This window comes from Malania oleifera, chromosome 10, assembly GCF_029873635.1.
Source record: "Malania oleifera isolate guangnan ecotype guangnan chromosome 10, ASM2987363v1, whole genome shotgun sequence".
Taxonomy (NCBI): domain Eukaryota; kingdom Viridiplantae; phylum Streptophyta; class Magnoliopsida; order Santalales; family Ximeniaceae; genus Malania; species Malania oleifera.
Genome location: NC_080426.1, coordinates 17,708,950 through 17,732,862, shown reverse-complemented (window position 1 = coordinate 17,732,862; position 23,913 = coordinate 17,708,950). Strand labels below are relative to the sequence as shown.

Here is a 23,913-nt window from a genome sequence, read left to right as displayed (position 1 = left end):
TTTAAAGGCTCACAAAATTCAAATAATATTTCCCACACAAATTTCTACATTGTACTGTTCAGGAATCAAATCTCAAACGGTGTGCAAGTTGGTTGGCTTCCACAACGTGCTTCCACGATGCATATGGATTATCCATGAACCTCATGGAAATCATTGCAACACCACCTTACTTCTAACCGACGGAAAGCAGTTTGCAGTTGGTACATGAACGAAGTGATATACATATAGAAACATTAACTATTCATTCAGAAACTATAACAGAAACAAAAGACACTTCAGTATCACACTATATAAGAGGTTATTACCCACCATGCTCTATCCTTGGAATTACAACAGGATGATTTGTGTCATCGCCAGCATTCGCTTGTATGAAGTCTCAATGGGTACAGAAGCAAGTACCAGCTTTGTAACTCAAAGATAGAATGAGGCCCCAAAAGAATATAAGGTAGAACCAGCTCCTTGACATTGTTGACATGATCTTGCTTGATAGGAAGTTTGACATTGGTTCCAAAATGGCAGAGTTGACTTCACTTTGAAGGCCAAAGTAGATAGTTAGATTGATGTTCCCATTCTTAGGAAATGACCAATCCATCCTGTTGCCACTCATGGTCATATTCTGAATTTGGATCATCCTAGCAGTAACATGAATTGAACTGGAAGATTGTGCATCAGAATTCAGCTGAAGGATTGCGTCTTTTGTGGGGAACTCAGAAGCATAAGCAGGAGGAGCAGGGATGCTGCCCAACACACGTCTGGCTTTTGTGATGAATGGGTAATGAACATCTGCACAACAAAAAAGATACAGCATATTTCTGGTCCCATTTCATGCACATACGTCAGGAAGAAAACATTCAGGAAGCTAATGGGTGCCATGCCCAATCATATGGAAGCTGATGATGCAAATGGTGCCAAGTCCAAACAAAGATAAAGGGCAGCCCGGTACACAAAGCTCCCCCATATGCAGGTTCCAGGAAAGGGACGGGCCACAATAGGTCTATAGTATGCAGCTTTACCTTGTATTTTTGCAAGAGGCTGTTTCCACGCCTCGAACCCGTGACCTCTAGGTCACACGGCGACAACCTTACCATTGCGCCTAAGCTCCCCTTAAGTCCAAACAAAGATAAAGTTCTCAAACTAATCTTGTACTCGAGGGCTAATATTTCAATCAAAAGTTTAAGTGTCTCAATTTATGGAAATTTTAATTCTGATAGAAATTCTTTTAAAGAAACATTAGAAATCTACAATAATAAATTATGGAAATTATGAATGAAGTTTTACAAAATATTAAAACAGGAGACTGAGTAATTTAGAAGAAAAACAAAAGAAACCTCAAATTTTTTCTGGTTTTCTTTGGTTTTTAGTTTAAATTCTAGAAATTTAGACTGAAATATCAGAAATTTTGGCAGAGATTTTGCAAAAAAGAAATAGAATCTTCATTTCCCTTGGAACCCTCCTAAAAAGTCCAAGATTTTTTTTGACCAAAATTTTCTTGAATCGAGAAAATTTAAGACCATGCTTTTACCTTGGTAGTAATACTAATTCTTACCTGGGTCAAATTCTTCAGCTTCTCTAGTTTGCTTTGAGGAGGATGCCCCATTATTGTGTCCTCTAGGCTGTTGGCTTTCTGTAGATACTTGCCCAGTTTGTCCCTGCACATGCTGTTAAAAAAACATTATAAAAAAGTGTAATTTTAATCAATTTCACAAACAGGTAGAAACTCTCTCATTCCTCTTGCAATTTTCTGCTGTGTTTGGAAAGAGAGGATATAGAAGAGTTTTCAAAAATTCAATCTCGACACTACAGTTCAGCAAAGAGCAGTGGTTTACTGCAGTTACTAGTTGGCATAGTGGATTTGTAGCGAATGAGATTTTAATGTAATTTTTTTTATTTTTGCGACACTTTTCAGGGTGGTTGATTTCTTGTACTTCAGATTGGCATCCCCTTGATGCCCTTTCAATACACTTAAAAAAAAATCTTTAAATGTGTATTAACTACCTTCTGGGCGAGGGATGCTTGGTCATTCACTGAGTTTTCAATTCTCGTCATATTAGCAGAATCAGAAGACAATAATTGTCTATTGCCATCCTCCTCATCAAAGTACGCCAGATACTCATCCAGCATGTCAGCAGCTGAATTAACTTCTGTAACATGCTCTGAAAGATCATTGGTCTCGAGAAAAAATCCATCACTAAGTGGATTGTCAGTAGCATCAAAGTATGGTTCATCAAGCAAATGATTAGCATTCACAGGATTCATGTTACTGCTTTGCTCAAAATACTCATCTGTGACTGATGTTGGACCCATCTGTCCTGGATTGCCAGTAGCATCAAAGTATGGCTCATCAAGCAAGTAATTGACATCCGCAAGATTAATGCCATTGCCGTGTTCAACAAAATATTCATTGCCAACCGACTTTGCATCCATCTCTTGCGGATTACCATTAACATCCAGATATAGTTCATCAAATAAGTAATTGGCATCCTCAGCATTAACACCATTGGTTTGTTCAACAAAGTATTCATCTTTGGGTGACTTGGCATCCATATCATACTGCGCAGGCAGATCAAAATGCTTCTGGTCATGAGGCAGATCTGACCCACCTTCACCCATGCCTAAGAAAGGCTTCTCATCATTCTGGGATAAGTCCCTACAATCCTCAGCACGAGTGCTAGTATCACCACAACAGAAGTTCAACGGCAAGGGGGCACTTTCAGGTAGAGTGCCACCATTAAGGTTCTGCAAAAGAACATATGTTTTCAGAGTGTTGACAAATCATGTACAACGAAATTAGTGAAGAATAATATAAAAAGAAAGCAAAGGTGAAGGAATAATAGCTTATCTAGAATGAACCAAACACCCGCAAACAGATTGGAATACACATTATTAATAATCAGAGCAGCAAGATCAAAAGCTGAAGTGATAGCCAATTATGCACCAAGGAAAGACCGCCTTAACCAGGTTGAAGTACACAGCATAAGGTCCAAAAACTCCAAACTAATTATCAAAATCACAATAACTAACTACATGTAACATCCCTACACTAGCCCAAACACCAAACTAATCATCAAAATCACAAGAAATAATTACATGTAACAGCACTACACTTACACAAACTTAGATTGCATGGCACTCCGCAGGTGCTAGCATCCCCATGTTTAAGATGCCACAAATCAAACTTACGGTGCTTACCCGAAGTATCCAAGAACTCCGCCCCAAATGTCAAGATACCCATCCATGCAAAGGCATTCAAGAAAAGCATGTCTGTGTGAGAGAGTGAAGGAAAAGAGGAGCTGTTGTATTTTTACAATTCCCATTAGGATACCCCTGCATATAGAGGCAGTCTTACAATGATCACACTGCATAAAAACCTGGAAAGAGGTAGGGAAATATCAAATATGTCACTAAATGGTCCTTTGCATTTGCCTTAACATTGAGGAAATATACTTGGGATGGATATATATGCTGCCTCCATCATCCATATAAGGAGATATTCTCCACGAAAGCCTGAGGAAAGATGTGCTACTACATCAAAAGCAAGCGACCAAGAAGGAAATGACAACAATGAATTTAGACGAGCAACAGTGTAGTTGAGTAATCCATTGTTGAAATATCTTTCAACAATATAATAAATTACTGAATTTTGTAGTCATATTTGCAGTATTAATCTGCATTTGAGATTGATAGTGTTCCTATTTTAGGCATCATTCAGTATCAGAGCTGTGGGTCCCCATCTACAATGAATAAATTTCATGAATTTTCTTTACCAAAGTTGGTTTTAATTGCTACTCAATTCCCAAAAGATAGTCATTGTCAGGTAGTAGGAGAGGGAGAGGTAAACCTAGAATAACAACTGAGTAAGGGTTTGACAGCGCACTAATTTTCAGAGGATATAATCCTAGATCTTGTGAAATGGCAAAGGAAGGTGCAAGTAGCTGACACAAATTGGTGGAACTTATGGCTTGGTTGTTGATGTTTATGATTGCTAGGATCCTGTCCATATGATGATTTCAACAAATGAGCACTCATATGCAAATCTACAGATTTTCGCTCATTTAACTAAGCCGCCAACTCATTTAACAGTTCAGCAGCCTGTTTCAGCTTTCCCAGCTAAGGGAATAGTCCATGCATTGACCAGCTTTGCTTAATGTGGGACGTTGTGTTTCAAAGACATTGCCAAGACAAGGCAAATAAAAATACATCAAAATGTACAAATCGATTCATTGCATCCAAATGGCATATGACTCACCATAGTTGTTAGAATAGTACAAATCAGAAAAATTAACATTAATACTACACCAAATCAATTCAAATCTTAGTAGAGAATTGTTAAACAAATGAATCAATGTCGATCAATTCAGCAGCAAATTGATCAATGATTCTCACGATTCTGAACCTATCAGATTGAGTGGAATCTGAATGGTTTAAAACTCAAATGAAGAAGAAGAGAGCCTTTCTTTTACTGCATTTTTTAAACACATGTTCCTTCCATATGCCCCACCTAGTGGGACTTGAAGCTTGTAATGGGTTGTTGTATGTTGGTTCTATCCTGAAAAAAAGGAGGGAATAGGACATCAAGCCTTCCATTGCTATCACAGAATCGTTCTTCACTCTTGGCAAAGTGTATTTTTCTACCATTGAGCAGAAAGGGCAGAACACTGGTAGGCTAAGGTGGTATTGACATTTTTATGCTCTCAGGATTCAAAGACTGGTTCATTAGTCTTTTGAATTTTATCAGTTCTTTTTAAGTTTTTTCTTTAATTTTCCTGCTTTTTTAGTTAGAGATAGAATATAAATGACATTGATTTTTTTTAATCTCAAATGTATTCTATTATTTTGTTTGTTGTAGATAAATGCATGTGGTTTGGAATTGATTTTGGAAATTTTTGCCAAATCTTCTGATTCTCAATTTACAATTCATGAAATAGGGATTTCAATTCACGATTCGAATCTCGATTGGAAAACTATGTGCCTCACTCTATGAGGCATATACCTTGTAAATAACAGACCATTTTTTATGCATCTTAGCAACAAGCTCTATAAAACATCGAATCCAAGCCCTTGGTAAGAGGGTAAACTATCATTAGCTTTACATAAAATGCTCCAGAGACGCTACATCTTTCCACCACCTTTCTTACAAAAAAAAGCTTTCATTCTGTGTCAGGGATCATTTTCATTGTGTCAAGGTGCCATATTTTCCCCAGCCTATACTTTACTAATAAAAAGGGGCTTATATTTTTCCGCTGCATCACACTGCCGCATAAACAATGGATCCGCTGGGCTTGATGAGCAACCTTCTCTGGAAGGAAATATTGAAAAGCCATGTCACTTGGAACGGAACTTAATTAGAATCTTCCCAATCATGTACAGCTTTAATTGGAGCTACAATAACACGAGCAGTTCCAGAGAAACCTATGGGGCCTATCTGTTCCATACCAAAACACAACTCAAAATGGCTATGATTAGTATACTAAAATGCCGGTGCTACTTCCTTAGTTAAGTATCCCATTCCGACTTCTGTATGGTTTGTTAACTGATCACAGTTTCAGCATTGCACCTCACTAGGACAGCTTTCTTTCTTCCCTTAAGAGTCGACAATGCATCATTCCACCAAAATTTTTACAAGAAGAGAGACTGAAAAATTGTATACTTTTGGAAGCATTGGAGCTCTTGTTATTTCTAGACAAGAATACTACAGCCAAATTATCAGCCATAAATTCTCAACATCTTGATGTAGATCACATATTCTAACATCTAGCGCAGAATTTCACAACCAGATGGCCTAACAAGTATCCTCACAAGAAATCCTACAAATATAACCAACAAGTAAACTTACAATCATCAACATAAACAACAACGTCGGAATCCCAATACCCAACAACACATGGGAAATGGACACTTTAACAAAACAAAAGCACCTACAAACAGACAAACTTACCTCATGCAAATCCTTATTGTTTCTTGACTACCTTCTATAGATCCATTCCAGAACAACTTGATCGCATAAGACATTTCTAGGTAACTACAACCTTGACCATGTGCAAGGCAACTTATTAGGGTTAGTGGTCTTTGACTTGTTTCTCAAGATCAAATAGAAAAACTTATGAATAAAGAACTAGCGCTTAGACATGTATGCATACCCAAAATATTATCCTCAACAGACACACCTTCATACACTTTGTGAGAATCAACTCGCACAACATGGCACTCAGCAGAAGACCCTCAAGATAAAAAGATCTATTCTACTGAATTTAAATACCGAATGCTATGAGGCTCTAAAAATTGTAATTTATATCTTGAGTTGTGTTGTAAGAGCAATACAAAATACTTAAGTCATAGCTTAGCAGACGCTCAAGCCATTTGTTCAGAGGTCACATCAACTCGTTAGAAAACTATGTCTTAGAACCCCTAGTTGCTTTAATATTTCAAATGATCTAAGGTCCCCTTGAGATCGCAGGATCTTTTAAGATTTCTGGGACTGTGAAGCCCATGGTGTCACGGCTCGAATATTTCACACCTTTGTGAATGGACCAGCGCTAGCTAAAGTCCTCTTGTTTAACTAGCCAGCCTATTGTTTAACACAATTCACCCACAAAACACTTTCATTGTCATTCAAGCAAATATAAGCAAAAGCTTTAAGCAATTTATGAAAGTAGTGGCACTAAAGCAGTAAACATTGAAGCAACGTAATTCATTAACAACACCTCCGTTAACATTGTTTGGCTAGCAAGGGAGTCAAGTAAGCTAAACACGTTGACAATAGCTAGTGAGTTTTACGAGTTGATGAACACTCACCCTCCCTTAAAGAGTTTTCTACGCCATTTTCACTCTGCCCCTAGGAAACATCAAATTGACCGAGGAGTCATACTGCCTTTTTTAGCCTAAGGTGAAACTACTACTAGAAAATAACCCTACACTAGTATTTACATGATGGAAACTCATTCCAAACGCATGAGACAAGTGGTCAAAAGCAGGCATAATGCCTTGAACAAGCTCAGCTTGTGACGCTCCCCCACTTATGTGGTCGATGTCCTTGTAGATTTTGACGCTAGGTACACTTCAACTTTGTCCACAAACGGGTTGGATATCTTCCGCCAAAACCCAGCAGATTTCTTCGTTGCCAAGGCCTTTCCACTTCACTACAAACTCCCTCTGCTTCTTCCTTAAGGATGTGAACTCTCTATCTGCAAGGATGTCTTCAACTTCACTTCTGTCAAGTTGCACTATCTTCAATTCTACTCTGGTAGACTGACTTCTGCTTGGATCTTTGGTGTCTGCGTCGAACGGCTTGAGGCAGCTGACGTGAAACACAGGATGCACTTTCATCCAAGTCAGAGGATCAATCCTATAAGAGGTCTTCCCAACTTTGGCCAAGATGGGGATTGGTCCTTCATATTTATGAAGTAGTCTCCTATATCGTCCCTGTAGTGACCTGATCTGCTCAGGATTGAGCTTAACAAGCACCAAGTCACCTACGTTGAAGTGTTGCGATCTTCTCCCCTAATCTTCCCACTTCTTCATTCACTTAGAAGCTTTCTCCAAGTAGGCTCGGGCAATCTCGGCATTCTGTCTCCATTCTTTGGTGAAGATGTACGCCCTGAGACTCTTTCCTTTGTACGGCTCATCCACTATTTGAGATAACAGCGGCTGCTAGCCTGTAACAAGCTCAAAAGGGCTCCTGTTGGTTGTTGAGCTCCTTTGGGCATTGAAACAGAACTGAGCCACGTCAAGTAGTTGCACTCAATTCTTCTGGTTGGCGTTGACGAAATGGCGCAAGTACTCTTCTAGTAGCCCATTGAATCTTTACGTCTGTTTGTCTGTCTATGGATGGTAGCTCGAAGAGATGTCAAGATGTGAAACAAGGATTCTGAAAAGTTCTGCCCAGAAGTTGCCGATGAATCTTCAGTCTCAGTCACTAACAATATCTTGGGGAACACCCCAATACTTCACAATATTCTTGAAGAATAGTTGTGTTGCCTCCTCTGCCGAACAATACTTTGGTGCGGGTATAAATGTACCATACTTCGTAAACCTGTCTATCCCCACAAGTATAGACCCTGCGTCTCCCACTCTAGGCCGGTTGGTGATGAAGTCCAGTGAGACACTTTCTCACAATTTGGATGGTACTAGTAGGGGCTCCAGCAGCCCTACAATCTTCTTCCGTTCCACATTGTCTTATTGGCAGGTGAGAAAAGTTCAAGTATAATCAACCATATCATCACGTATGTGCGGCCAATAATACCTCTACTTCACAAAGGCCAAAGTGTGCAGCCATCCTGGATGTCCAGCCCACATGGCATCATGACACTCTTTCAACAGTGTCTTCCTCAGATCTCCAGCTCGTGGCACAAAGAGCCGGCTACCATGGGTCATCAGCAATCCGTCTTCCATCCAAAACTCACGTGTTTTCCCCTCTTCGGTCAGCTTCATGAGATTCTGCGTAACTAGATCTTGGGCTAAATTCTCTTTGATGCGCTCTCGCATTGTCATGGTAACAGTTTTCACGGTCAAGTGGATTACCATCTATAAGGCCGCTAGCTTGGCCTTCCTACTCAGTACATCAGCAACTTGGTTCAAGCGCCCTGCCTTGTGCTCAAATTAGAAATCAAATTCTACTAAGAATTCCTACCATTGGCTTTGCTTGGGTGTTAACTTCGGTTGTGTGAAGAAGTGGCTAACACTTGAGTTATCCAATTTCACCACAAACCTTGACCCAAGTAAGTAATATCGCCACACACGTAGACAATATATCACCGCTAGCATCTCCTTTTCTTGAGCTGTGTACTTCCGTTCTGCTTCACTAAGCTTAGGGCTCTTGCATGCAATAGGATGTCTCTCCTGTAATAAGACTCCTCCAAGGGCAAAATCCTATGCATCTATTTGTGCCTCGAAGGGTTTCATGACGTCCAGAAGCGCAAGTACCTCTCATCATGACATCCTTCAAGTCATCAAAGGCTCCCTAGCACTTCTCTATCCATTTTCGCCCGACCCTTCTTCAACAATTCTGTCATAGAAGCAGTTCTCCACGAGTACCACTCTACGAACTTCCTGTAATAGTTGTCAAGGCCAACAAAGGAATGTAGCTCCTTCAATGTTGTTGGAATTTTGTATTCTTGAATCGCTCTTACCTTCTCCATATCCATCCTAATATAACCTTGCTCAATCACATAACCAAGGAATTTGATGCTCCGCTAAGTGAAAGAGCATTTCTCTTTCTTCACATACAGACTGTTCCCCCTCAGCTTGTTGAACACCTTCCGTAGATGCTCTATATATTCCTCCATAGTGGTACTGTAGACAACAATATCATTTAGGTACACCACAGAATACTTGTCAAGGTACTCACTAAATACCTGGTTCATCAAGGTACAGAATGTCGCAGACGCATTCATCAACCCGAATGGCATCACCAATGATTCATATGCCCCATACCGCGTCACACAAGTTGTCTTCGATTCCATCCCCATCAACAATTCTCACCTAATAGTAGCCCGACCTCAAGTCGAGTTTAGCGAAGTACTTGGCATGACTTAGCTGATTCAACAAATCGGCAATCAACGGAATAGGATACTTATTGTGCACTATCACATTGTTGAGCGCAAGGTAGTCTACACACTCCGCATACTCCCATCATGTTTCCTCTAAAACAATACCGGTGCTCCAAACAGTGCTTTGGAAGGGCGAATATATCCCGCACCCAACAAATCATCTGCTAGCTCTGGAGGCGCTATCCGATATGGCCCCTTAGCAGGTGGTTTCATTCTTGACAACAACTCGATCTCATGCTCCACACCCCGTTGTGAAGACAAGTTATGAGGTAGCTTCTTCGACATCAACTCCTTGTACTCATCCAAACACAACTTGGATGGTCGTAGGCACTAGCACTTGGCCTACTTCTTCATCTACCACCACCGTGGCTAGATATGTCTACTCACCACTTCTCAACCCCTTCTTGAGTTGCATGGCTGAAAGGAACTTCTCATCGTCTCCTTTATTTGCAACGACTTGCACCATGAAAGGGTAATCTCCCATTAGACACAAGGAACCAGCAAAAGGCATCGGCACTACCTTAGTCTCCCTTAGGAATTCCAATCCCAAAATGTCTTGGAAGCCATCCAACGGCACCGCTGTGAAATTCGCATGACCTGCCCACTGTCCAAGCTTCAAAGGCACTTGCTTGGCTACTCCCAAAGTAGGTTGGGCTACAAAATTCACCGCTTTCATGCATCCTGAATCCTTCTCCAAAGATAAGTTGAGTCTCCTTGCTTCTGCTTGTGAAACAAAATTATGGGTAGCCCCGGTATCCACCATAGCACGGGTAATCTTCCCATTGATCCTCAAGTCCACAAACATCAGTCCTTTCGCTTGTGTAACTTTCGATGCTTTCGCTTGCTTTTCCAATGCATTCACTAGCAACATTGCACCCATCCTCTGGGTATCCTTTTCTTCCCCATCACTTTCCACTACCCGTTCCACAGTGGAAGCTTACAAGGCATTGAGTGATGCCTTGTGAGTGTACTCAACAACTCTGTGAGGGCCTCGACACAAGTCGCATGAAAATTCTACTCTTTCCAATGAGTGTGTTCAACCGTTGAGACGATGAAGCTTCTTTTGAAGTTAATGTCATATAGTCTGCTCCCCCACTTTTGGGTTTGCCCTTCTTGAAATACTTTCCGTTGTTTCCCCCTATGCCAAACTCTTTGGATGAAGCAGTATTATTGCCAACGTAGTCAGTTAAGCGTTTTGTGGCAGCTTGTGCGGTAGACAAGTCTTGAATTCTTTGCCTACGAAGTTTTGTTCTTGCCCACAGTTTCAACCCCTCAAGAAAGTAGAATAGCTTGTCTTTTTCCGACATGTCCCTGATATCCAACATAAAGGGCAGCCCGGTGCACAAAGCTCCCACGTATGCGGGGTTCGAGTAAGGGCGGACCACAATGGGTCTATAGTACGCAACCTTACCTTACATTTTTGCAAGAGGCTATTTCCACATCTCGAGCCCGTTACCTCCAAGTCACACAGCGACAACCTTACCGTTGCACTTAAGCTCCCCTTACCCTGGTATCCAACATTAAAGCAGAAAATTATTTCACGTATTCCTTGATTGACACAGTATGCTTGAGGTCTCTCGGCTTCTTCCTAGCATTGTACTCTAATTTTCTCAGGAAAGAATTGGGTCTTGAGCTCTCTCTTCAAGTCTACCCAACAATCCACTACACAACGTCCATTTTCAATTTCATTGTACTTCGTACGCCACCACAGTTTGGCGTCACCAAGTACATAATCATAGTATCCACTTTCACCTGTTATGAGTTCGTCCCCAAAGCGCGAAAATACTACTCCATATCAAACAAGAAGTTCCTCAACTCCTTAGCCTCACGGGCACCCCCATACGTCCTGGGTTATGGTACAAGGTCTTGCTAAACCCCGGAGTGTTAAGAGTTTCCCATAGCAAGAACCATCACATTCACCTTTGCAGTCAAATCAACCATCTGAGCTTGCAAGGTTTCCACAATGTGGTGAAAGTCCTCAGACATTTCCCCCATCGAACTCTATTGATGCTTTTGTGATCCTTGCAATTCATCAACACATTCTATTAGTCGGGCCATCTCTATGGCCACATTGTTGGCTACCATCTCAAGCTATGCTTCCAGCACACTAATTCTCTCAGCATTGGTTGGCATGATCATTTACCAAAGCTTTACCAATCCTACAACGATGGCAACTGAATTCATGTAGCAACTAATCGAGCTCTGATACCAGGTGTCATAGGCCAAATATTTCACACCTTTGTGAATGGACCGTGTGGCGCTAGCTAAAGCCCTCTTATTTAACTAGCCAGCCTATCGTTTGCCACAATTCACCCACAAAACACTTTCATTGTCATTCAAGCCAATTATTTGAAAGGCGTAATTAAGGCGTGCCTTGAGGCGATTTTGGCCTAAAACGCACCAACACATAAGTGAAAATGCGTAAGAACACAAAGGCGTACGCCTCAGTTAAAAAAGCTCGCCTTTTTACACCTCCGATGCAAGGCATACGCCTATTGGGATTCTTGGTTTAAAACATATATTTAAAAATCCAGAACCTAAAACGCACCTGAAACCCTATCCTCCCTCACTCTCCCGCGAAGCTTCTTCTCCTATGCTCTCTCGACGAAGCCTCAACGAAACCTCTGCTCTCTCTTCGAAGCCTCGACGAAGCCTCTGTACTCTCTTAGAATCCTCCAGTTTTCTCCTCTCTCGATGATTCCTCTCGACGAAGCTTCTGCTCTCTTGACTATTCCTCTCTCGACAAAGCTTCTTCTCCCTCTTCGACGATTCCTTAAGCTTCTCGTCTCTGTCCGACGGGTCGAGGGTCCCTTCCAAGCTTTGATCAAAGGTTTTTGTTTCAGATTTCATTTTTCATTTTTCAGTTTTCTAGTTCTTGCTGCACCTGCTAAAACATGTCTGAAGCTTATTCCAAGGGGCTAAAAAAAGATTTTGTTTGGAAATACATAAAAGAAGTTGATGGAGAAAAATATTTTAGATGAAAATTTTGTAATCAATGTTGCAGTGGGACTGTCACAAGATTTAAACATTGTTTGGTTGGTATAAGGAAGGGAATGAAACCTTGCCCAAAAGCCCCTCAAAACATGAGTGATGAGTGCAAGATTGCTTGTGAAAAATTCCAAGAAGCAAAGGGTAAAAGAAATAAACTTCTTGAAGAGATTGGGCTAGGTCCAAAAGGAGGGACTCAGAGTGCTATGTCTCCATTAGTTGGAGATATTAAGCAGCAGAATAGTGGGAGTGGCCATACTCCTAGGGCTAGAGGTCCAATGGATGAGTTTTCATTTTCACAGACCAAACAATCCACTCTAAACTCAAAATGGAAGAAGGATGAAAGAAATAAAGTGTGTAGGAAAGTTGGCCATTGTGTATTCAACAATGCTTTAAAGTTTAATTTGATGGATGACGTATATTGGCATGTTATGGTGGATGGTATTGCTAATTATGGGCCAAGTTTCAAGCCTCCATCTATCCATGAGATGAGGACGTGGATCCTTAAAGATGAAGTGAAAGACATAGATGGCATGTTGAAAGACCACAAAAAAGCTTGGAAGGAATATGGATGTTCTATCATGGTTGATCGATGGACTGATAGGTGTTCAAGGGTGGTCTTGATTATTTTCATTGTGAATAGTCCTGCTAGTACATGGTTTTTAAAATCCATTGATGCTTCTGATTCTATAAAAAATGGTGATTTGATGTTTAAGTATAGGATGAGGTGGCTGAGGAAGTTGGTGAGGAGAATGTTGTGCAGGTGATAATTGATAATGTGAATAACATGATAAATGGTGGAAAAAAGCTTATGGAAAAGAGGGAGAAGCTCTATTGGACTCCATGTGCTGCACATTGTTTGGATCTCATGTTGGAGGATATTGTAAAATTGAAGTTCCATGCAAGCATAATCCTAAAGGTTAAGCAAGTTGTGAAATTTATTTATAATCATTCCTATGTACTTGCAATGATGAGGAAGCATTTCACCAATAACAAAGAACTCATCCACCTTGCAGTTACGCGCTTTGCTATTGCATTTTTGACACTTCAGAGCATTTACAAACAAAAGCAAGGCCTTCAACCTATGTTCTTTTCGGAGATGTGGTGCACTTCTACATATGCAAAAATGCATGAAGGTCTAAGAAGTCGTTCAATAGTTTTATTTGACCAACATTTTTTTACCTCACTGGCGTATGTTATCAAGAGTGTTGTCCCTCTTGTGTGTGTTCTAAGGGAAGATGATTCTGAGGAAAGACCAGCCATGGGGTTTCTCTATGAGATGATGGATTTGGCGAAGGAAAAAATTGCCGCAAATTTTTCTAGAAATAAGAAGAAGTATGGACCCATTTGGAGAAAAATAGATGATAGATGGACTCCACAACTTCATCACCCTTTACATGCTACAGGATATTATTTAAATCCCTAATTGCGTTATAAGGAAAACTTTTCTAATCGTGAAGAAGTGAAGAAAGGACTATTTAAATGCATGGATAGAATTTTGACATATGAGGAGAGGCTAACTGCAAACATTTAATTGGATATGTTTGATAATGCACAAGGGAACTTTGGGACTCGAGTGGCTATTGACTCCGGAATGTTGAGAAGTCTAGGTAAAAATAATATTTCAGTAAAATTTAGTTAATTAGTAGTACTCTATCCTTGTTTCTTCTTATAACTTGGAAGTTAAACATGTTATGTTTTATTTGGAGCTAATTGGTGGAAGTGTTTTGGGACAAAGACCCCAGAATTGATGAACTTCACTATTCGTATTCTTAGCCTGACATGTAGTGCTAGTGGATGTGAGAGGAATTGGAGCACATTTGAGCAGGTTCTTAGTTCTTACTTCTTACAAATGTCATGTTATTATGGTTTCACTCAAATAGGAAAATACCTTCTAATATCTAAAAATTTAAATGGCTTAAACTCAATTGTAGATTCATACGAAAAAGAGGAATAGATTAGAGCACAAGAGATTGAATGCTCTAGTTTACGTCAAGTACAACACGAAATTAAGGGAGAGAGCTATAAGAAGAAGACAAAATTATGATCCAATATTGGTGCTGGAAGTAGCTTCATATGATGAATGGATCACAGAGAAGGAAGAACCTATCCTCCCAAAAGATACTTCTTGGGTTGATGATGAAAATATCTTAGATGTTGATGCTATTAGAGCTTTGTCCGTGGTACCTCTTGAAGGAGATGATGCTCAAGCAACACAAGCTTTGGGTGGCTCGCATTCTACTCTTCCTAGCAAAAGGAAGATTAGTGATTGTTGTGAGAACTTGAGTACATACATATCAATAGTCATTTTTTAATCTACTAATTTATAATTCTCCATTTCTCCTAACTCCATACCTATAGCTTTATTGAATATGTAGGCAGTCAAAACAAAGGCAAGAAGCCAACATTGGACACAATTAAGGAAGACAAGGATGTTGAAGTCGGAGAGGAATTTATTAGTGGAAGAACTCCTATTAAAGATGATTATGATGAAGATGAGGACGTTGATGAAGATCTTGATAGTTCCCTCTGAACTTTGTTGATTTAAGATTTAGATTCTTAGAAATTAGAATCTTGGATGATGCGACATTGTGATGCTGTATTTTGGCTTTTTCTCTTCTTTTTGTAAACTTATGGCTTATTTTTAAAATGCATTGTTTGAGTTTGTTAGCTAAAATTGGCATATGATACTTAAGAATTATGTTTTTATTTTTTTTCTCCATTATTCTAACATTTTTCTCATTTTTACACTATATATAAATTTTATTTATTTATTAATTATTTAAAAAAAAATACAGTCCCAAAATGCTTACGCCTCAACGCCTTGAGGCTTACGCCTCGCCTCGTGGGGAGGGTAAAACGTCTCGCCTTGCACCTTCATCTTCTAAAACACTGATTCAAGCAAATATAAGCAAAAGCAGTAAGCAATTATGAAAGCAGTGAAACTAAAGCCGAAAACATTGAAATAACGTAATTTATTAACACCACTTCCGTTAACATTGTGTGTCTAGCAAGGGAGGTAAGTAGGCTAAACACATTGACAATAACTAGTGAGTTTTACAAGTTGATGAACACTCACCTTCCTCTAAAGAGCTTTCTATGTTATTCTCACTCTAGTACTAGGAAACATCCAAGTGACCGAGGAGTCCTACTATCCTGTTTAGCCTAGGGAGACACTACTACTGGAAAATAACCCTACACTAGTATTTACATTATGGAAATCCATCTCAAACGCACAAGACAAGCGGCCACATGCAAGCATAGCCCTTAACAAGCTCAGCTCGTGACAATGACATCTTCCCATGTTTTCTTTGAAGCATTAACCTTAGGAAATGAACTCAATGAAATATTCTCCACAAAACATGTAATCTCATTCTCATGCTCAACCATGTTTTCTTTATAAAAATAATATTATTGTCACACACCAACATGACGTCTAATAATAATAAATATTATAATATTAAAAATACAAAACAATATTATATAATTTTTTTAATAGCAAAATAAAATCTATTAAAAGAGAGAATGTACAATCATATCGAGGATACTAAATCCTCAAAAAAAAAAAACAAAATCAAACTCAGAAAATGAAAAGGAGATGATAAAAGCAAAAAAAAAAACTGCTAATATCAACCCAAAAATCCCCTCTTCAAACCCTTCCCATCATAGTTCACTAAACACTTCAAATTAGCTAGTTACCTTTGATCCTTCTTGACCTTGGATTTTCCCCCATCAAGCCTAACTTCATTTCCCCCTTGATGAGACAACTTAAGGCCCAATTTTCATCCAACAAACACTGAGTTTCAATGTCTTTCCTAGAGATTTCTTGGTTTGGAGGAGGTAGAATTCCATCCTTAACCTTTTGTTCAACTTTAATCACCTCATCATCAAACATATTAATTCCCTCTAAGCCTTCTAAACAAAGAGGCAGCACATAAGATAAATTCCCCCTTAAGCGATCAATAGAATAATCAGAGGAATATCCATACTAATCCCAAATATGAACCAAAGTAAACTTTTTTTGCATTCAAAATCATGCCTCCCTTCACTATCCTCATCCATAACATCTCCCCATCTCTTACTACCCTCGCATTATTTGGCCCTCTCACCAATTGGCACCTCCACAATACTTAGAACACCTTTGGAATCTCTCTTAATAATTTTGTGTTTTTTCACCTGACAAATCTTGCATATCTCCATTGAGTTTCCTCCCTTTCAACACCAGTTTGCACTTCCCTATGACAGAGCATAAACATTTCCTCTTTTCAAATTATCCGAACCAACTCCCCTACCATCAAGATTTCCAACTGACACAAACATGAAGTCTGGGTTCTCACACTCCTAAGAATTAAGATTCTTAAGAGTTAGAATCCCCCCTATCATCCCTAAAGCTTCCCCTATTATCATTCTTCTCCTACCCAGGGGAAGCACCTCAATTTCCTACTTACATTGCCTGCTGTTTGATGTTACCAGAACATCCCTCCTGATGCCCACCAAGGATGTTGTTTGAAGAGGAGCGCAGCTTAGCTCGTTCAAAGATAACCACTGATCTTATTGCTTCTGCTCTAGAAAACTCCGACCTCCCATAGCCTCCCTATATTTGGCTTAAGGACTTCCTTTTGGCTTGGGACCTTAAGGTCTTGTGGGCCTACTCTTGACCCATCTGCACTTTACTGCTGCCCAAGACCAGTGTTAAATCATAAGACTGATCTTGGGCCTCCTCCATCAGCAAGCCCAGCAAAGAGTCTAAAAGAGATTTATTAGTCTCTAACAGCTGGTATCTATATTAATAGTCCGGCCAGGCCCTGCCCATTCAATCTTCGTCAACCCATCACCTCTGCAGGAAACCCTAGCCCCCTCTGATCTCATCTGCTCATCCGGCAGCAATGCCCTTGCCAGTGTTGATTGGTTGTGCGAAGCTGATGAAATGAACCTCTTGTTCATTCTTCCTCCACAGCAAGCACAGACCCCCTCCTGCACATTCTTAGGGATTGAACAACCTCCATCGTCACTTAAGCTGCCTGAAACAATCTGACTCCATGAACAACCTCCCCTATCTTATCTTCTACAAGAGCTACACCTAACTTACCGCAAATATGTTCATTTCTTAATTTATCTTGTAATGTTATACCACTCATCCATCTAAACATTCTCATTTCAGCAACTTTTACTTTTTGGACATGTTGTCTCTCAGTCGCCCAACATTCTGATCCATATAGCATATTTGGTCTTATAGCCGTCTTCTAAAACTTCCCTTTTAATTTTAAGGGTATTCTATCATCACAAAACACACTTCAAACACTTCTTCAAACACTTCTCTATTTTACTCAACTTGCTTTTACTCTATGCATTACATTTTCTTCAATTTCTCCTTCAACTTGCATAATAGATCCAAGCTATCGAAATCTACAAGTGTTATTTATTTCTTCATCATCAAGTTTAACTTTGTCTCCAATATTCTTCCTATTATTATTGAAATTACATTTCATATATTCTAACTTTTTTCTACTTATCCTAAAGCTTCTAAATTCTAAAGTATATCTCCATACTTCTAACTTAGCCTCTATTCCACCCTTAATTTTATCAATCGATACAATATCATCTATAAACAACATTCACCATGGAATCTCATTTTAGATACTCCTAGTCAATCAATCCATCCCTAAAGCAAAAAGATAAGGGCTCAAAGTAGATCTTTGATATACACATATTGTGATTGGAAATTCTCTAGTCTCTCCACCTATAATCCTTACACTCGTACATATCCTTAATGACATCAGTATACCAACTACATACGCTATTTTTTTGTTTCTAAAACCCACCATAGAGCTTCCCTAGGTACCCTATCATACGCTTTCTCTAAGTCAATAAATACGATATACAAATCCCTCTTCTTTTCCCAAAACTTTTCCATTAATCTTATTAAAATACATATAGCTTCTGTAATAGATCTCCCAAACATAAAACCAAATTGATTTTTTGAGACCTTTGTTTTCTAACCTTAATCTTTGTTCAACTACCCTTTCCCACAATTTCATCATATGACTCATAAGTTTAATTCCACGATAGCTATTACAATTTTGAATATCTCCTTTATTTTAGTATATAGATATTAAAATACTTTTCCTCCATTCATCCGGCATTTTCTTAGTTTTTATAATTGTATTAAATAAATTAGTTAACCATATAATTTCATTATCACCTAAGCATTTCCAAACTTCAATTGAGATGTTAACTGGTCCCATAACTTTTCCATTTTTCATTTTTTTTAGTGCAAACTTAACTTCATTAACTCTAATCTTGCGAATAAATCTCATATTTTTAGTTTTTTCCTCATTTGTCAACTATAAGTTTAAGCATTCTATTTGATTTTCATTTAATCGCTTACTAAAGTAACTTCACCATCTTTCTTTTATGTTTTCTTCCTTAACCAAGACAATATCATCCTCACTTTTTATACATTTTACATTACCTAAGTCATTACTTTTTCTTCTCTAGCTCTAGTAAATTTAAATATATCTCTTTCCCCTTCTTTTGCACCTAATCAATCATACAAATTATTAAATCATCCATCTTTAGCTTCACTAATGGTTTCTTTTTACATCTTTTTCGCCTCTTTATACTTTTCAAAGTTATCCATGTTTCTACATTTTAGCCATGTTTTATATCAAATTCTTTTTGTATTTACGGATTTTTGGACATCTTAATCCCACCATCAACATTCTTTACTCTTCGAGAATCTCCCTCTTGATTCAACTAAAATCTCTTTTTGCTGTCTTTTCAATAGAGCTAGCTATCCTACTCCAAAGAGTATTTGTATCTACACCATCCTCTATAGTCCAATCACCACCTTTGATCATTTTATCTTTAAATTTTATTATATTTTCTCCCTTTAGGTTCCACCATCTAATTCTCTTACACTGGTTTATTTTATCTTTTCTCTTCCATTTTTTAATACACATATCTAACACTAAAACTCTATGTTGTGTGGTTAAGTTTTCACGTCGAATAACTTTATAATCCCTACATGATAAACAATCTACCCTCCTAATTAAGAAAAAATTTATTTGACTTTTATTTTGTCCATTTTTTAGGTTATTAAGTGTTCCTCTCTCTTCTTAAGGTAAGTATTCATTGTAATAAAATCATATGACATAGCAAAGTCTAAGATCAACCCTCTAGGCTCATTTTTGTCTCCATATCCATATTCTCTATATATCCTCTACAACAACAACAACAACAACAAAACCAAGCCTTTGTCCCACTAAGTAGGGTTGGCTATATGAATCATTTTTCAACAATTTATGCGATCATGGATCATTTCTTTTGATAGATTCAAGGATATTAAATCCTTACTCACTATTCTCTATATATCCTCTAATAATCTTTATTATCCCTTTCAAAATTTCCATTCAAATCTATTCCTATAAATATTTTCTCAATCCCTTATATCCTTGTATAATACTATCCATGTCTTTCCAAAATTGTCTCTTTAAGATTTTTTACTAAGCCTACTAGAGGAGCATAAGCACTAATGATATTTATTATCTCTTGGCCTAAGACCATCTTGATTTTTATAATTCTATCCCCTACAACGCTATCTTTTAAGTTTTGTCTACAATAATTCCTGCTCCATTTTTATGTTTTCCTTTCCCAGTGTACCAAAGTTTAAATCCTAATTTATCAATTTCTCTAACTTTCTCCCCCACGCACTTAGTTTCTTGAAAGCAAATTATATTAATTTTTCTAATCATTGTGTTCACAATTTCCATACTTTTACCCGTAAGTGTCCCTAAAAGTTGTTAATATAATCCTAAATCCTAACATCTTGAACTAACTTCTTTACCCATCCACATCCAGAATGACGTGGGAAACCTCACATATTTGACACATACCAAGGCGCTAACATAGTGAGTTGCTTTGAGGCGATGATTTACCCACACTCACCCACTTTTCACTACACATGAATGGTATAAGTGCAACGCATCACTCATAGGAGATGTTCCACTAAATATTCAATAAGGATTCATATCATAGTGATCTGACAAATTTTACGCTTACTGTCAGCTACCTAATGCAACCCTCCTTTTTTACCCAAACTTGTAACCGACCGTGTGTGAAAAGATTATGACATTAAGTACATCACAGGTGGAATTTTAATAAACTTCTCTTTACTGATAAAAAATTGTTGTTAAGAGTAAGTGTGCTTCAAACATAACCATGTAGGCCGTTAGATTTAAAGTTTATTCCCAAAATCTGGATTGATCTATGTACAAAACTAATTTATTCTCATGTATTTTACTTGCCTGCAAAACATTACATCTACTGTACAAAATTTTAAATATGATGAGGAGTTTCGCGTTTAAAGTCATGCAAAGCTAAGCTATTAAGGCAGTATATTAACCTAGCAGCAAATTTAATATTCTATTTTGACTAGCTTCCACATGAATACTCATGCAGACTTTCCCTTCATATCTAAATTTACAAATAATTGATATTCTTGAAACTTTATTCATGTATCATTCATCTCCAATGAAGGGTTTTCTATGTAACTCATTCATGATTTTTTTATTGTAAAATCATTCCTGAATATCTTCAAGCAGTTTGGTTGATTCTTTAAATACTTCCACAGAATTCTATTACTCTGTGTCCTTATAATTAAAGATTGTTCCCTTTGCTTTTCCAGGAAAAAAAACAATTGAGCAAATCAGTAATTGCAAATGTGGTGGACAAATTCAGAATCTACAATAAAATTCATCAAAAAAGATGGACACATCATTTGGCCAACATAACCGAATAAAGAACAAACCTGGTCAAGGTCATTTGCTTCAACATATGCACCATCAGGAAGCGTCACTTCGTCTAGAGTGTCTTCACCCGGAATAAAAATCTCTTTATCATCATCCCACTCTTCCTCAACAAATGGTGCCCCGTATTGCTCCCCATTCTTTGGCCCGGAACCACTCTTTTGAAATATCCTACACACCACAAATGCACCCTTCCCGGACAGAACACAACGATGTCAATAAACAACTAACCCCATAAACACAAAATTCCAAAAATAACTAATTTTATTTGTCTGCCATAGAAAAATCCTGATTTTTTTAGGAGGATACTCACCTGAGGCACTCCGGTTCTCTGTAGTTCTTCATCAAGAAGTCTGTACTCATGCATGACCCAGTTTGTCCGCTCACCTCGCGGGGCGCGTCCTACATGATAAACAAGAGTCTTCTTCATTCCGACGGTGCCGGCACCGTGGCTGATTGGCCGGTCCTTGCCGGTGGTCTTCCAGTACCCCCTCTCAGTAGCTCGGTTAGTCCTCGACCCATTGCCGTACTTCCTGTCCAGCGCACTGAAAAAGTACCACTCCAAGTCCCTGCTCTTCAGCTTTGACTTATCTGGATGTAAAACAAATACCAAGAACACAAATTTAACAAATATCCAAAACACAAATTTCGGAGACAGCTAAGATCTAGAAGGAGAAGGAGATATTTCGGGGGGAGGGGGGAAAGACAGAACGAGAAACCTGGGAGATCCCAAGGTTCGGATTTGTAGATGTCGATCTCGGAGATGGCGTCGAAGCGAAAGGACTTGCCGGATACCTTGCGCGTGAGGTAGTAGCTGACGAGTTCTTCGTCGGTGGGGTGAAATCGGAAACCCGGGGCAAGCGAGGCTGCCGAGCCGCGGCCCATCGATAAAACCGATCGGAAATTGCAGAGGTTAGGGTTTCGAGCGAGAGAGAGGGATTGGGTATTTGGAACGGGGACAGAAGACAAGGGTTGAGAACTCAATGGCAGGGGAGGGGAGTTGGGGAATAAGCTTAAAAGTCTTCTCGAACTGCAACAGTTGAAGAGAGAGAGAGAGAGAGAGAGAGGATGAGGCAGTAATCTAACAACTTCGGAGGAGGATATTTACAGCGTGACCGGGCTCTGTGGATTTTGACACGCGTCCCTCCACCAATGAAATTTCGCTACAGTTTTTTGGTACGTTATGCTGACTGGATTGTTTCAAAATATTAAGCCCTATAAACTAATTACTTTATTTTATTAAACTAATTAATTTTTGAAAAATATATAAATTTTAACTTTTAAATACTTAAATGGTATATAACAAATTATTTTCACACTTCACATGCATTAAATGGATTTCTTAAAGATAAATTTTGTTTTATATGCTATTCAAGTTTTCTAAACAAATAAACTATTTGATGTGAATTTATGCACAAAAAAATTATTTTTGTGAGAAAACAAGCTATCAATTATGCTAATTATAATTATATGGGTACATCCTTTTTGTTCTATTTTATTATATTCAAAGAAAATATAAAAAAAAAGTCAAAAAAAGGAAAATGAACTACCCCATTATTAAATAAAATGAATCTAATATTAATTATATGTCATGTATTTTGAATGGAATTATTTTAAATTTACTTCAAAATAAAAATAACAAAGTTACATAGAAAAATAATGTATGTAGTCTAATCATTGTAAAATTTACCTTTACATTTTTTGACTTTGGCTGCAAGATTGAGTCTACCTAATTTAATATTGTCATTTAAAATGTTTCCTTTTATAAGTTATGTATAGTTATATTACGCGTAACAAATTATTCATCTTCGTCTCTCAATTATGCATTGGTGTTCAAAGTCTATTATTCCTTTACATTATGTCCATTCCACTATTTTCTTTCAACTCTTATGTTTGGATGTGTCGTATGAGGTAAAAACAATCATTCTAACTTAAAGATGATTTGATGTAAAATTAGGATGAGCATTGCATTCAATTAATCAAGGAACAGTCATTCTCCTTTAAAGTGAGGATTCAATAAAAGTTAGAGAAAGACTCCCTTATGATAGGATAATTTGATAATTTTAATTATGACTTTCATAACACATTAGGTCAAATTATTTGGTAAGTAGCATTAAATTTTAAAAATATTATCATTTTAATTAAATATTGATAATAAATGTTCAATAAATTTTAAAATTAAAACTACTACTTGAATTGCCAAAAGTAAGTATTAGTTACAAATAATTATAAATGTATTTAGCTATTTTGCAGTGAACTTTTAAATTTTTAAACCTCTCACTAACCTTTCTCCACCATTTGGTCATTTATTCCATTATCAAAATTGATTTTACCAACATAAGAATGTAACGATAAGAATACTCATTCCTTTCTATAGCCAAACAATAAAATGAGAATAATTTTAATTTTTTTATTCAAATTAATATTAAATATTATTCTTTTTTTCATTTTTCATTTCATTTTATTCACATTCTCATTCCATTTCTCCCTATTAGACATAGCTTTATAATGTTGAAAATATTATAGAAGGAAAAATATTTACTAATAAAAATATTAAATAAAAATAGGGCAAA

General features: G+C 37.9%; 1 protein-coding gene across 1 annotated transcript; it reads right to left on the bottom strand.

Annotated features, from left to right (window-relative positions):
• LOC131165451 (NAC domain-containing protein 53-like) lies at positions 1–22,412 on the bottom strand. The gene is made up of 6 exons (XM_058123290.1): positions 22,060–22,412; positions 21,654–21,931; positions 21,343–21,531; positions 1,996–2,736; positions 1,547–1,658; positions 1–783 (listed from the first exon to the last, which is right to left on the bottom strand). The coding sequence occupies exons 1-6, from the start codon at positions 22,223–22,225 to the stop codon at positions 377–379; spliced, it is 1,893 nt and encodes a 630-aa protein (XP_057979273.1). The 5' UTR covers positions 22,226–22,412; the 3' UTR covers positions 1–376.
• Between the last annotated feature and the right edge of the window lie 1,501 nt (positions 22,413–23,913).

Excerpts from the sequence above, each read along its gene's own strand:
- LOC131165451 (XM_058123290.1), bottom strand. The coding sequence starts at position 22,225 with ATGGGCCGCGGCTCGGCAGCCTCGCTTGCCCCGGGTTTCCGATTTCAC. Across the intron at positions 2,737-21,342 it reads AAGCAAATGACCTTGACCAG|AACCTTAATGGTGGCACTCT; the intron begins GTTTGTTCTTTA and ends GTTCTTTTGCAG. Across the intron at positions 1,659-1,995 it reads AAGCATCCCTCGCCCAGAAG|CATGTGCAGGGACAAACTGG; the intron begins GTAGTTAATACA and ends TTTTTTTAACAG.